Source organism: Ctenopharyngodon idella, chromosome 15 (genome assembly GCF_019924925.1).
Source record: "Ctenopharyngodon idella isolate HZGC_01 chromosome 15, HZGC01, whole genome shotgun sequence".
NCBI lineage: Eukaryota > Metazoa > Chordata > Actinopteri > Cypriniformes > Xenocyprididae > Ctenopharyngodon > Ctenopharyngodon idella.
Window position 1 is genome coordinate 34,296,522 of NC_067234.1, and position 15,636 is coordinate 34,312,157.

Genomic DNA, 15,636 nt, shown 5'->3' on the forward strand with positions numbered 1-15,636 from the left:
ACTGAATAGTGCTGCTTTATTGTTGAATTGAGCATTTTCCCAGCTGATGAACTTTGCAACATTGACACTAGTGTTGTCAAAAGTACTGATTCAGTACCAAGTCGATACTGAAACTTAAAAAATGTGACGATACTAGCATTTCCCTCTAGCATTTTGAGCACTGTTGAACGGATTCTTAAACATGTAATATTACATATGGGTACAATTCAATCCCAAATCCAAAGAGTGCGTCTTAATACAAGATACTAAAGAAGTACTTTCAGTTGAATTTACTACCATAAGTGATGCTGAAAAACATGTTATTGAGATTTAAATGTGCTAATAAATTTATGTAAAATACATCTCAATTCAGAAAACTAAATACCAGCACATGCTGCTGAAATGTGAAGAAATACATACATTTATTTAACTAATGCTATTGGTAGTCAAGAATCAAGAAAAAGTTTGCAAAGCCCCCCAAAGCGTGTGCTGTACACCGCCCCCTAGAGGAACATATAGCGGTTGTTTTGATTTTTACATTCAAACTTTGAACAAATTCATTTAAAATTCATGCCATTTTCTATCTCAAAATTTGGTGTTTCCATCACTCGTTTCTGATGCGATACTTGAAAATGTGCATGAAAACAGGGTGATGGAAACAGGTATTGACTCTTACTGAACTAAATTAAATTAATATTGAAACAAACTGAGTTGAATAATGACTCTATTGTCTTTTTAGAGCTGCTTTACAGCTGAATTCATAACTGAAGAACTTTGATATTAACATTATTATTCTCGCTATTACTGTGAAGCTGCTTTGACATTAAGAAATAAAGGTGATTTGATTTGGTTTCTAGGAATCAGTAACATGACAAAACCAATATCAAATATTTTATAGAAAGACACCCTATGAATCAGTAGGAGATGATGTTATTTACAGTTATTGTTTTTTTAATTGCTTACAATTTCTGAAACTATGGCTCCATTTCTACAAACAAATTCACAAAACACGCACACAACATGCAAAACACCACACCGGCGCTTGCAAAAGCAAACACTTAATTCAAAACTATTATTAAAACTATAAAATTATTATGATTATACAATTATGACAAAATAATTGTTACCCTATAAAATATTTTTAAAAATGCTTCAAAATATTGAGTTCTGATTTCTAAGTGATCAAATTAGGTATATTTACAGTATAAACAGAAATGCAAGGGGCTAAAAAATATTTCTTTCTTTCTCAAAACATAGTTAAATCAAGTTAACAAATTATGTGTAAGTGTTTTCACACATGATAACTGAGCGAAGGTATTTGGTAAATCAGTGTGGCATTTAAATGGCAGTGTTTCCCAAATGAAACAAAAGAGCAGTTAGTTTTTAATGATGTGTCTAATGTAGAGGATTAAAACAAACCGCGATGTGTGTTCAGTTCTACATTCAATACTTTCAAATAAGGTTTTTTCACAATTATAATTATTTACTTAAGAATTTATTGAAATTTTTTTTAATATCTATAGAATATCCAACGTCAGACCAACTTTTTCACAGTACACTCCAGTTTTGCAACATGATTGAATTAAAATCACAGCGCTACATACCTGTCATGCAGGAGACCTTTTACCACATATGAATGCATCCAGATGTTATTTAGGCTAATAAGTAATTAATCGACTAGCTTTTTTCTCCGTGACAACAAAAGCAGACTAATCTGTTTCTTCTTTGTTTTACGACTGTTGGCATCCAGCTTATTGGTGCATTACCGCCACCTTCTGCTCTGGAGTGTGGATCAGATAATAAGTTTAACAGTCTACTACAGACTACTACAATCCTGTCTGATGTTTTCCTGTCATCTTAAGGGTTTTATTTAGTGTACAATGTCTTAACCTTAACCTCGTCATCAATATTTCTTCCCACTTCCCACTTCCCACCCTATCTCCTTTAACATTTCTTTGAATTTGAAATAACTGTCTCCCTTTCTCCTCTCTGTCCCACCTTTCTTTGATTTATTTTCTCCCATATTATGCTTTTAACTTCTGCTTTACTAATATTAATTTGCATTTCTATGTTATCTTTCAATATTGCCATCTTTGCTAGTTTATCTGCCATCTCATTTCCCTTAATCCCTACAATGCGCTGGAATGCACATAAATTAAGATATTTTTGATGAAATCTGAGAGGTATCTGACTCATCCATAAACAGCAATTTAACCACCACTTTCATGGTCCAGAAAGGTACTAAAGACATCTTTAAAATAGTCCACGTGACTGCAGTGGTTGAACCTTAATTTTATGATGTGACGAGAATACTTTTTGTATGTATTCTCTTATGCAGTTTACCTTCAGCGCTTCCAGGTTCTACGTCAGATTGCTGGCTCAGTATTGGCTGATGCTGTTCATGTGACGCATGCGTGTGAAGCTGACGCAGGAGCCGGCCAATAAAGAGTCTGCGTTCGGACTGTAACACGGAAGCGCTGAACTGTGTTCACTGCGTCAACTGGGTACGAGACTGACAGGGAAGAGAAAAAATTATTTAATAAAGTCGATATTTTTGTTTTGTTTTTGCACAGAAAAATTATTCTCGTCACTTCATAACATTAAGGTTGAACCACTGTAGTCACGTGGACTATTTTTGCTATATCTTTAGTACCTTTCTGGACCTTGAAAGTGGTGGTTAAATTGCTGTCTATGGACGAGTCAGAGAGCTCTCAGATTTCATCAAAAATATTTTAATTTGGGATTGAGTGATTGAACAAAGGTCTCACGGGTTTGTAACAACACGAGGGTGAGTAATTAATGACAGAATTTATTTTTTGGGGGTGAACTAACCCTTTAATTTGACGCAGCCATGAAAAACTTTCCTACACACATAAGGCCTCTCATCTGAATGAACTTGAGGGCAGAACTTTCATTCTGGGGTGAACTAAGCCCAAACTCTGTATTAAAACTAAGTTGACGTATATACAGAGTGTTGCGAGACTGTTTAAAATGCTAAATACAATGTACTTCACCTCAGTTTGTTGTGATGTTATGTCAGGATGTAGGATCAGCAGATCTAAAACTAATTCTTAATTTTGTAATCCCACAATTTCATATTTCCTTCATTGCCTTCTAAATATTTCAACATCATGTAAAAGAAAAAAGGGGGGAGAAAGGAGAAACATAAAACAACGATAAAACAAGTTGTCAAAACAAACACGCACCAGACAAGATGTTGTTTCTGTTTTATTTCTCAAATTACAAGTACTATCAGAAGACATTTTAGTACACTCAGTAAATAAGAAAATGACATGAATTTATCTAATTCAAGAAAGACCTATTTACACACAATCCATCCTGAAGGAAATAAACTACAACAATGACTTTAACTTTTAAGTCTTAAAAGTTTTCCCAAGCATTTTTTTATACCAATATGGCAAAAAGATATTGTGCTTTTAGGACAAACTCCAAATTTTATCTCACACTATTTACTTGAATGTATTTAACATGAAAACAAATGTTGCTCACTTGCAACATATTTTTATATGAGTGTGAAGGCTTGATAAACGGTTAAAACTCTTCTCACACTGAGTACAGTGGTGCGGCTTCTCTCCAGTATGAACTCGTTCATGTAATTTCAGGGATCCAGAATGATTGAAACTCTTGTCACAATATGAGCACTTATAAGGTTTTTCTCCAGTATGAATTCTTTGGTGCTGTTTCAGATTGCCAGCTCTATTAAAGCTCTTCCCACAGTCCAAACACACATGATCTCTCACTTCATTATGTGTTTTCTGGTGCAGTTTAAAATTGTTCAGCCATGAAAAACCCTTTCCACAGAGAGAACACACATAAGGCTTCTCATCTAAATGAACGTTTAGGTGTTTTTTTAAATGTGATGATGAAATAAACTTTTTATCACACTGATCACAGTTAAATGGCTTTTCTCCAGAGTGAATGCGCAGATGAATTCTGAGAGCTGTTGCTTGAGAAAAACTCTTCTCACACTGAGTACAGTGGTACGGCTTCTCTCCAGTATGAAGTCGCTCATGTGATTTCAGGGATCCTGAATCAGTGAAACTCTTGTCACAATATGAGCACTTGTAAGGTTTTTCTCCAGTATGAATTCTTTGGTGCAGTTTCAGACAGTCAGCTCTAGTAAAGCTCTTCCCACAGTCACAACACACATGATCTTTCACTTCATTATGTGTTTTCTGGTGCTGTTTAAAACTATAAAGCCCTGAAAAACTCTTTCCACAGAAGAAACACACATAAGGCCTCTCATCTGAATGAACTTTTAGGTGGTGTTTTAGATTTGATGATGAATTAAAATCTTTACCACACTGATCACAGTTGAATGGTTTTTCTCCAGAGTGATGGAGCAGATGAATTCTGAGACCTGATGCTTGAGAAAAACTCTTTCCACACTGAGTGCATGTATACGGTTTTTCTCCAGTGTGAATTCTCATGTGTATCTTAAGGTTTCCTTTTACACTGAAACTCTTTCCACACTGAGAGCAGGTGTGCGGCTTATTATCTTTTGTTCTTTGAGTTTTGATGCTCTGCTTTTCCTCCTCTGCTTCATTCAGTTCATGTTTTTGCGGTTTCATCTCCATCCAGTCTGAAATGAAAATATTATGTGGTTAAAACTCTGATTTAACAGAAGAAAGCAACAGAGTATCAAGCATCAGATCTTTGATGTGTTAGTTCTGTAATTTTCTTGTTAATTAAAATGTGGATGACAACAGCTATTGAAGATTATAAGCATTTAGATGCATTTTTTGGTTAACTTATTGTCTCTATTTTGCTTATTAGTTCACAGCCACCAATTCTGTTGAAATGAAGCTTTGTTACCTTAAAGTCCCCCTGTAGTCAATAATTTTATCCCTTAAAACTCATCTTTGGTCACCAAGATTATATATTTAAAAGTTTTTTCTTGTGAAAATAAATTCATGCCTTAAAATAGCTTGAATGTAACTCTACACCCTTGCTTCTTTTAGTATACATGGATCCATGAATATGCAAATTGGTCCCCGCCTCTACTAAATCACACAAGCTAGGAATACCTGATCCGCATGGTCAACTTTACTGTAGTAAACGCTACACGATGACAAGTCGAAATACTGGCTTAATTCAGCCATATATGTTTAAACTGGAAACTGATTCAGTATTGCTCTCTATTTCCGACACATAACAGTAATTGATATGATTAGCCTTTGGCTCGACTACGTTATCAAACATCTAATAATATGCTAATGTTACACAAACCATGTTCCCGTTGACAATCTCATAGTCAGACAGCTGCCTTCTAGTAATCAGCATCCTTAGAAACGCTTTGAATAACTCAAGAAGTCAGTGCAGAAAGACATATAGTTCATCATAACAGTAAATTATATCATATACACAATTCACCTGCTATATTGCTAAATGTACCCAATTTTTCATATAACGGAAAAATATACCAGGATAACCTGGCTTCTCTTGAGCTTCACAGCATCATTAATGTTATGCTAAAGCCCACCTGCACATTGATGGGATTGGTTACAACATGTTTGAGATGTAGAGAACGGGTGATTTTAAACTGTGTTGGTTCACTGTTTTAAGGAGAAAATACTCTGCAATGGTGTTGACTAATGAATTTGCACATGGTTTGTCTTAAGGCACAATAAAAACACCACATAGACATATAAACAACATTAAAAACTTGATTTTCACCAAAGGGGGACTTTAAGGTTTCTCAGCAGTCAACAATGAAGAATCAAGAATGGACACCAACCTATTTGTTCCTCAGTATCTTCATGTTTTATTCTGGATGGTTCTGGATCACTCATGTCTTCAATCTCCTCTTTAATAAACTCCATCTTTAACAGTCACACAGATTTCAGCTGCTACACCTGGAGTTTGTCCTTCTCTTGTAGGATGATGTGAATATTCCCAGTATTTATTGGTGAATTGTTGTGGGAGGAGCTTCACTGCAGGTGTGAACTGTGATCACTGTGTGATACTGACGCCCACAGGACCACATCTGGAAAAATCAAAGACAAGTTACTGAATTTATACTGAATTACTTTAAAGTGCCCCATTAACGCCATTTTAAAGGTTCTTCGTTTTGTTTGGGAGTCTCCTGCAATAGGTTTAACACTTTAATCACCTCATTTCTCAAAGAGTCTGAAAACAGTTTGTTTGAAGTTTCTGCGTCTCTAAGCCCCTCCTTTCTATGAGCCTGCTTTGCTCTGATTGGTCAGATGGCCCAGTCTGTTGTGATTAGTCTACCACTTACAGTGCACATCGGACACCAAACGGTGTATAACTGACAACTAAGGAAAATCCCAAATTCAGTATCTCAGAAAATTAGAATATTGTGAAAAGTTTCAATATTGAAGACACCTGGTGCCACACTCTAATCAGCTAATTAACTCAAAACACCTGCAAAGGCCTTTAGATGGTCTCTCAGTCTAGTTCTGTAGGCTACACAATCATGGGGAAGACTGCTGACTTGACAGTTGTCCAAAAGATGACCATTGACACCTTGCACAAGGAGGGCAAGACACAAAAGGTCATTGCAAAAGAGGCTGGCTGTTCACAGAGCTCTGTGTCCAAGCACATTAATAGAGAGGCGAAGAGAAGGAAAAGATGTGGTAGAAAAAAAGTGTACAAGCAATAGGGATAACCGCACCCTGGAGAGGATTGTGAAACAAAACCCATTCAAAAACGTGGGGGAGATTCAAAGAGTGGACTGCAGCTGGAGTCAGTGCTTCAAGAACCACTACGCACAGACGTATGCAAGACATGGGTTTCAGCTGTCGCAGTCCTTGTGTCAAGCCACTCTTGAACAACAGACAGCGTCAGAAGCGTCTCGCCTGGGCTAAAGACAAAAAGGACTGGACTGCTGCTGAGTGGTCCAAAGTTATGTTCTCTGATGAAAGTAAATTTTGCATCTCCTTTGGAAATCAGGGTCCCAGAGTCTGGAGGAAGAGAGGAGAGGCACACAATCCACGTTGCTTGAGGTCCAGTGTAAAGTTTCCACAGTCAGTGATGGTTTGGGTTTATCTTGCATTCAGATGCCTGGTATTTGTGTGAGGTGCTTCTGGGAGGGAATTAAACCGAACCACTTTAACGACAGACTTTGCTCAGACATTACAGAATTACCAAAAACAGCATTTCAGATGCTGTGCAACGAGATCGGTCCGCTGGTTGATTCAGTTATGCTGTTACATTGCAAAGTCACATGTCTTTTTTGATGCGCATCAAGGAATTTATTCGGTAAAAGTTTTTCCATCGTAGTTTATGCGCATGTTTTCTTGTCGCATACAAAAAAATTTATCCTACTCATTTGAGCGCATAAGTAAAATGCGCATAGAACTAGGAGGATGGAAACATAGCTAATGTTGCCTTCTGTAGAGCTGCTTGTAGCTGAATTAAGCTTAGACATAATTGATTGATTAACTTTGCACTATAATTCAATGTACTGAATTAAAACTGAACTGAACTGAATAGTGCTGCTTTATTGTTGAATTGGCATTTTGAACCAACTGATTGTTGTCAAAGTACCTATTCAGTATTATGGGATTACAAATTTAAGAATCTGTTTAAAATCTGCTGATCCTGCATCCTGACATAACATCACATGAAATACTAAGGTGGGGTTCCTATACCTGAATACTTCATTTGCCTGCTTTGTTTAAGGTCATCAGCCAGGTGCTTTGTCTCTATCCCTAAGCACTGCCCCCTAAAATGTATATAAACTACAATGTACACTGCCTTAGTTAGACTTGATGACTGCAGCAACCAACAGCACGTGTTCTAAATAAAGAATCCTGTTGAAGATACATCCAAGTCTCCTGGTCTTCGCTTCTGAGATTTCCAACAGTACCAATTCGATACTGAAATTTAAAAAATGTGACGATACCAGCAATTCCCTCTAGCATTTTGAGCACTATTGAACGGATTCTTAAACATACATATGGGTACAATTCAATCCCAAATCCAAAGAGTGCGTCTTAATACAAGATACTAAAGAAGTACTTTCAGTTGGATTTACTACTATAAGTGATGCTGAAAAACATGTTATTGAGATTTAAATGTGCTAATAAATTTATGTAAAATACATCTCAAGTCTAAAGAGTGTGTAGATGTTGGTTTTATTCAGAAAACTAAAACCCAGCACATGCTGCTGAAATGTGAAGAAATACATAAATTCATTTAAAATAAATATGGTCTTCGTTTCCATCACTCGGTTCTGATGCAATACTTCAAAATGTGCATGAAAACAGGGTGATGGAAACATAGGTATTGATTCTTACTGAACTAAACTGAATTAATATTGAAACAAACTGAGTTGAATAATGACTCTATTGTCTTTTTAGAGCTGCTTTACAGCTGAATTCATAACTGAAGAACTTAGATATTAACATTATTATTCTCACTATTACTGTGAAGCTGCTTTGACATTAAGAAATAAAGGTGATTTGATTTGGTTTCTAGGAATCAGTAACATGACAAAACCAATATCAAAACTCTCTATGAATCAGTAAGAGATGATGTTATTTTACAGGGTTTTTTTTTTAATTGCTTGCAATTTCTGAAACTATGGCTCCATTTCTATAAACAAATCCACACAACATGCAAAACGCCACACCGGCGCTTGCAAAAGCAAACACTTAATTCAAAACTATTTTAAAAAAATACTAAATTATTATGATTATACAATTATGACAGAATAATTGTTAGCCTATAAAATATTTTTAAAAATGCTTCTCAAAACATTGAGTTTTGATTTCTAAGTGATCAAATTAGGTATATTTACAGTATGAACAGAAATGGGGCTAAAAAAAATTTCTTCTTTAACAAAACATAGTTAAATCAAAAAGTTAACAAAAAATGTGTACATGTTTTCATACATGATAACTGAGCAAAGGTATTTGGTAAATCAGTGTGGCATTTAAATGCCAGTGTTTCCCAAATGAAACAAAAGAGCAGTTAGTTTTGAATGTGTCTAATGTAGAGAACCGTCTGGTTTCCCCCACATGTACTTTGCAGACGGTCCCTAACTGGCCTGAGCGCTAGCTCTTCACTGCTATAGAGAGTATTTGCGTTGCAACACATTGAGGATTAAAACAAACCGCGATGTGTGTTCAGTTCTACATTCTAATGCTTTAAAATAAGGCTTTTTCACAATTATACAATTATAATTATTCACGTAAGAATCTATTGACATTTTTTAATATCTGTAGAATATCCAACATCAGACCAACTTTTTCACAGTACACTCCAGTTTTGCAACATGATTGAATTAAAATCACAGCGCTACATACCTGTCATGCAGGGGACCTTTTACCACATATGAATGCATCCAGATGTTATTTAGGCTAATAAGTAATTAATAGAGTAGCCTTTTTCTCCGTGACAACAAAAGCAGACTACTCCATTTCTTCTTTCTTGTTTTATGACTGTTGGCATCCAGCTTATTGGTGCATTACCGCCACCTTCTGCTCTGGAGTGTGGATCAGATAATAAGTTTAACAGTCTACTACAGTCCAACCCTATTCCTGGAGATTTACCTTCCTGCAGAGTTCAGCTCCAGCCCTGCTCAACACACCTGTCTGTAATTATCAAGTGCTCCTGAAGATCTTAATTAGCTGATTCAGGTGTGTTTTATTTTCAGGGTTGGAGCTAAACTTTGCAGGTAGGTAGATCTCCAGGAACAGGGTTGGACACCCCTGGTCTACACTCTCTCACTCACACACACACACACACACACACACACACACACACACACACACACACAAACAAACTTCCCCCACCTCCTTAAACTATATTTAACTCTCCAAAATAACTAACTCTGTTCTGCTATACACTACTAATATTATAATAATACTTCAAATCCTATTGAAAACCCCTGATTCTCTTAAAAAAAAAGTAATCAGTAGGCCACTCTGATCTGTGCTGCGCCCCATCTGCATCTCTATCTCCCTCAGCTCTCTCATCACCTCTCTATCTCCTACGTCATGATTATATGCTTTACTGATTCCTCTTCTTGACATCCCTCACACAATCCTGACGTTTTCCTATCATCTTAAGGGTTTTATTTAGTGTACAATGTCCCAACCTTAACCTCGTCATCAATATTTCTTCCCACTTCCCACCCCATCTCCTTTAACATTTCTTTGAATTTGAAATAACTGTCTCCCTTTCTCCTCTCTGTCCCACCTTTCTTTGATTTATTTTCTCCCATATTATGCTTTTAACTTCTGCGTTGCTAATATTAATTTGTATTTCTGTTATCTTTCAATAATGCCATCTTTGCTAGTTTATCTGCCATCTCATTTCCCTTAATCCCTACATGTACCCACATAAATTTAACCTGAATACCTTTATTAAAGTATTAGTTCACCCAAAAATGAAAATGTTGTCATCCTCATGTCGTTCCAAACACGTAAGACCTTCGTTCATCTTCAGAACACAATATTTTTGATGAAATCCAAGAGGTATCTGACTCGTCCATAAACAGCAATTTAACCTCCACTTTCAAGGTCCAGAAAGGTACTAAAGACAATTTTAAAATAGTCCACATGACTGCAATGGTTGTACCTTAATTTTACGTAAAAACAAAACAAAAATAATTATATATCTCGCCAACTTTTTGAATGAAATGACCTTAAACTAGCTAAAGCTGACGAAGATTCAGAGCATATCAATGCTTCGTCCGTCCTGTCTTTTCCACCCTCTATAAAGCAGTTAATATTGCCAACATTTAACTGTAATTTATCCGATGGTCTTCTATTTATTCAAATTCCCTTTCCTGGTATTGCCACCCATCTCTCGTTTTTTTTTATTTTTTTTTATCATCATGTGTTTATACTTCTTTACCATGTATTGCTAAAAAAACAAATTCTCCTGATAGTTTCTCATGTCTATATATGGCATTGGAAACATCCATGGTGGAATAGCAGGCAATGGCACAGTTTGGCTATAATTCCTCTGGTCCATTCCCATTGATTGGGCTAAATTGCGTACATATCCATCCTAGACTGTGATTATTTCCTTGCATATGTTCCCAGCACTTGTGAAATACATATGTTTTTCTTTATGCCCTTTTAATGTTACCCAGTATACCATTAACAACTGTTGACGTCTCACCGTTAAAGGCATTTCACCCACTTCCACTTGGAAAGTTGCAGCTTGGGGATGTTTTAAACTCCCCACAACATATTCTAAGTGCCTGAGTTTGCACTGCATCAATTTTCTTTAGAAGTGCTCCTTATGCTGACCCATATGCTATACACCTATTGCAGATTTTATAAGGACACAATATAAGTTTATAAGTGAGTTACAGCTTGCACCCTGCTCACATCCCCACTAGACTACATTCAATGTCTTCTTGCATTTGGTCACTAAATTCTCTACACAAATACCGAATGTTAATTTTTCATCCAGCCATACACCCAAGAACTTGATTTCAGACACCTGATTTAACGGTTGGCCATCTAGTGTTAACTCTACTGGAATATGCTACTTTTTTGAGAGACATATAACCTGTGTCTTTTCTACCGATAATCAGAAGCCCAATCTTCAGCTTGGTTTATTGCTGTCTGAATGTTATTAACCGTATGTTCTCTCTCTTCGCACAATGCGTATAACGTTCTTCTCATACTATTTTCTACCTGACTGAAGACGTCACTAATCATTATATTATAAAGGAACTTGAAATGTTTTTTTATATAAAAAGTCCAATACCCAATTATATGTTCTACCTCTAATACCTAACAATTTCAATGTTGAAAAACACTGCTAGACTTTTTCTTTACTGATCTGTGCCTTTCACATTGTTCAAGTCGCTTTTCTCCTCCACTTCACTCAGTTTGTCTCTTTTTCTCCATCACCTCTATGGCCGAAAATAAACATATTAATAAGTTACTATTAGTTAGTTCTATTAGATCTGTCTAGAATGTGATGGAATGGAAGGGGATGTTTGTTTATGCTGTTTTCTTTCTCTTCAAAAACACTTAAAGTGACCCCATGTGTATCTGGATCAGGTTGATCCAATCCAATTTTGCTTTGAAAAACCTTAATTGTTCCTAAGCAGTTAACAATGAAGAATAAAAATGAACTTCTACCTCTTTGTATTATATAAGACCTGATCATTTGAGTTGATTTTACAATATGTACATCCCAAAGATATTAATCACAGAAGATAGTGTTTTTAAACTCAATAATGTGATTGAAACTATATAACTCATTCTCTTTGTTCATTAAACAGATTGATCAAGACAAAATGTTGTTTCTGTTTCATTTTCATAATTACATATACTACAATATAGTAAATTTAGAAACTAAATAAATGACAAGAATATATCTAATTGAAGAAGGACACCTAGTTAGCAAACAATCCATCCTGACAGAAATCAACTAAAACAGTGACTTTATTTGCAGTTGACTGGTGAAGCTTCAACTCATTTAAGTCTTTGTAGTAAATTCACAAAATTAAACTGATATTGTGCTTTTGATATAAACTCCATATTCTATCTCACAAATTTACTTGAATGTATTTGACATTGAAACTGCAAAAATGTTTTCAGAGGCTTGACAAATGTTTAAAATCCTTCCCACATTAGTTCGGTTTCTCTCCAGTATGAAGTCGCTCATGTTTTTTCAGGTGTGCAGATTGAGTGAATCTTTTTTCACAGTATGAGCACTTGTAAGGTTTTTCTCCAGTATGAATTTTTTGGTGCTGTTTCAGACAGCCAGCTTTAGTAAAGCTCTTCCCACAGTCACAACATATATGATTTCTCACTTCAGTATGTGTTTTCTGATGCAGTTTAAAATAATAAAGACTTGAAAAACTAGTTCCACAGAGAGAACACAAGTGAGGCCTCTCATCTAAATGAACCTTCAGGTGTTGTTTTAGATGTGATGATGAAAAGAAATCTTTACCACACTGATCACAGTTATATGGTTTTTCTCCAGAGTGAATGCGCAGATGATATTTGAGATCATGTTTACATTTGAAACTCTTCTCACACTGAGTACAGTGGTACGGCTTCTCTCCAGTATGAAGTCGCTCATGTGATTTCAGGTTTTCAGAACGACAGAAACTCTTGTCACAATATGAGCACTTGTAAGGTTTTTCTCCAGTATGAATTCTTTGGTGCTGTTTCAGATTGTCAACTCTTGTAAAGCTCTTCCCACAGTCCAAACACACATGATCTCTCACTTCATTGTGTGTTTTCTGGTGCAGTTTAAAATGACGCAGCCATAAAATACTCTTTCCACAGAGAGAACACACATAAGGCTTCTCATCTGAATGAACTTTCAGGTGTTGTTTTAGATGTGATGAAGAAATAAAATCTTTACCACACTGATCACATTTAAAAGGTTTTTCTCCAGAGTGAACATGCAGATGATTACTGAGACCAGATGATTGTGAAAAACTCTTTCCACACTGAGTGCATGTAAACGGTTTCTCTCCAGTGTGGATTCTTATGTGTGTCTTTAGTTGTCCTTTTTGTCTGAAACTCTTTCCACACTGAGAGCAGGTGTACGGCTTTTTAGCTTTTGTTCCTTGAGTTTTGATGCTCTGCTTTTCCTCCTCTGCTTCATTTAGTTCATGTTTTTGCGGTTTCACCTCCATCCAGTCTAAAATGAAAATATTATGAGGTTAAAACAAGTTGTGGATGTGGATGACAACAGCTACTCAAGATTATGACCATTTAGATGCATTTTCTGTAGCATTTAACATCTCTAATTTGTTCATTTCTTCACAGCCACCAAATCTGGTGAACTGAAGCTTTGTTACTTTAATGTTTCTCAGCAGTCAATAATGAAGAATCAAGAATGGACACCAACCTATTTGTTCCTCAGTATCTTCATGTTTTATTCTGGATGGTTCTGGATCACTCATGTCTTCAATCTCCTCTTTAATAAACTCCATCTTTAACAGTCTCACAGATTTCAGCTGCTACACCTGGAGTTTGTCCTTCTCTTGTAGGATGATGTGAATATTCCCAGTATTTATTGGTGAATTGTTGTGGGAGGAGCTTCACTGCAGGTGTGAACTGTGATCACTGTGTGATACTGACGCCCACAGGACCAGATCTGGAAAAATCAAAAAGAAGTTACTGAATTTATACTGGTTAGTACAGCAAACACATATGGTGTCTTATGGAAAAGCAGAAATACAGCGGTTACTCCTGAACACAAGCAGCGCTGCACTTATAAACACTACTTTATTAGGCATCATACTGAGGAAAGATAAACAGAAGATGCAAACTTTTCTGAAAACAGTCATTTCCCTTAAGATATACATTCAAATAAAAACTCCTCTGATCTGCACTAATCATGTGATTTGCGTATTTCAATGTCAAAAGAGAGATGATTTTGCAGGTATGGTTTCTTTAGCTAGTTATGTACTTTAACTTGAAGGGTAAAACATTAAAAACACACATCAATAAGTGATTATCAAATAAAGTGACGATCCTGTAGTTTGTCTTATACTAATGACGTGCTTGATGTAGCCCTAGAAATCACATTTAGAAACAACAGAAATAATAAATTCTACATAAATTGCATAAGCAAATGTATAAAAAAAAAAACCAAACACTGGATCTCATAAGGCTGTTTAGAGGTCAAGTGACCGAGACCAATCAGAGAGTAAATGCATCAACTCACTCGCGCTGCTGTCTGAACTTTGAGCCGAGCGGATAAATGGTCCATGTACTGAGGTTCAAATGAGTATATAACTGAATTCATGCTACCTTTTTAATCGAGAATATCATCTTTGGATGATAACTCGAGGTTAGTTTCACTTTCGCTTTTACTTTCGTTGTCACTTCTACTATTTTTTTTTCTCCTCGTGTTGAGTATAGCTTACAATGTGCAGTAAGAAATGGGCGTGTACTTTGACATGCAAGCTAAAACTGATTGGCTGTTGTCGTGTTTATTTCTGCAGTGTGATTGGCTGTTAGATTAATCCATATTGAGTAAAAATGTCCAGAGATTATTGTTATCGACATCAATTTTATCGTGATTTGATATATCATTTATCAGCCCGACCCTACATGTAAGCATGTGCATTTAACCACTGAAGCCCAATTAGGCGGCAAAAAGAACTCAGTTCAGTACTCAAGCGCTTTATGAGCAGTGTTAATGAGTTCTCTTTCGCTGCTTATTGTGCTTCAATGGTTTAAAATCACTTGTTTTTAAACCACAATGCTTAAAAACGCATGTAAATGATAAGCTTTTGTGACCAATACAGAACAGCAGCGTAACGTGAGCATAACCGCGATAGAGACCATATTCCAAAATCTCTACCTGTTGACAAATTTCTACCGGTCAATCATAAGGGCTTTCGTACCGAAAAGTTTTAAGGACTTAGATCTAGGAACTAGCCACTAGGATATGCAGATATAACTTGTGAAGGTTTCTGTCCTGTTCTATATCATAAAGTATAGGATAATGTTGAGACGTGCATGCTGTGGATTAAATTGTGTTAGCCTTCATTCTCAAACAAACTCATATATAACCAGTAGACATTTTTCATAATTTTAAAAAGTGTATTTATGAAAACGAGTAGCCTTTGTGTTACCTATGCTTTGTCGATGTTAAGATTATTTTTTATATGTCAATAAAAATACTGCAGGCTTTCTTCAGGTTATCACTTCATTAAAATTAAGCAAA

The 15,636-nt window shown here is 35.9% G+C and overlaps 2 protein-coding genes across 28 annotated transcripts in view; both read right to left on the bottom strand.

Moving 5' to 3' along the window:
• Window positions 1–15,636, bottom strand: part of LOC127495722 (zinc finger protein 420-like) — a 137,129-nt gene that overhangs the window by 67,487 nt on the left and 54,006 nt on the right. For 5 of the 27 annotated variants that reach the window (XM_051862833.1, XM_051862828.1, XM_051862819.1 and 2 more), the window contains exon 2: window positions 13,925–14,055. The exons of 17 other annotated variants lie outside the window; for them this stretch is intronic. Coding sequence is in view for 2 of the 10 variants with exons in the window: in XM_051862859.1 (XP_051718819.1) it covers window positions 12,572–13,596; window positions 13,807–13,891 (1,110 nt within the window). In the remaining 8 variants the exon portion in view is untranslated. Of the gene's footprint in view, window positions 1–1,583; window positions 1,714–9,291; window positions 9,387–12,365; window positions 13,597–13,806; window positions 14,056–15,636 lie in introns of those variants that run through there. 5 more of the 27 variants (XM_051862847.1, XM_051862837.1, XM_051862841.1 and 2 more) reach the window with 4 other exon arrangements.
• Window positions 1–15,636, bottom strand: part of LOC127495732 (gastrula zinc finger protein XlCGF7.1-like) — a 100,168-nt gene that overhangs the window by 16,505 nt on the left and 68,027 nt on the right. The gene's annotated exons all lie outside the window — the stretch shown is intronic.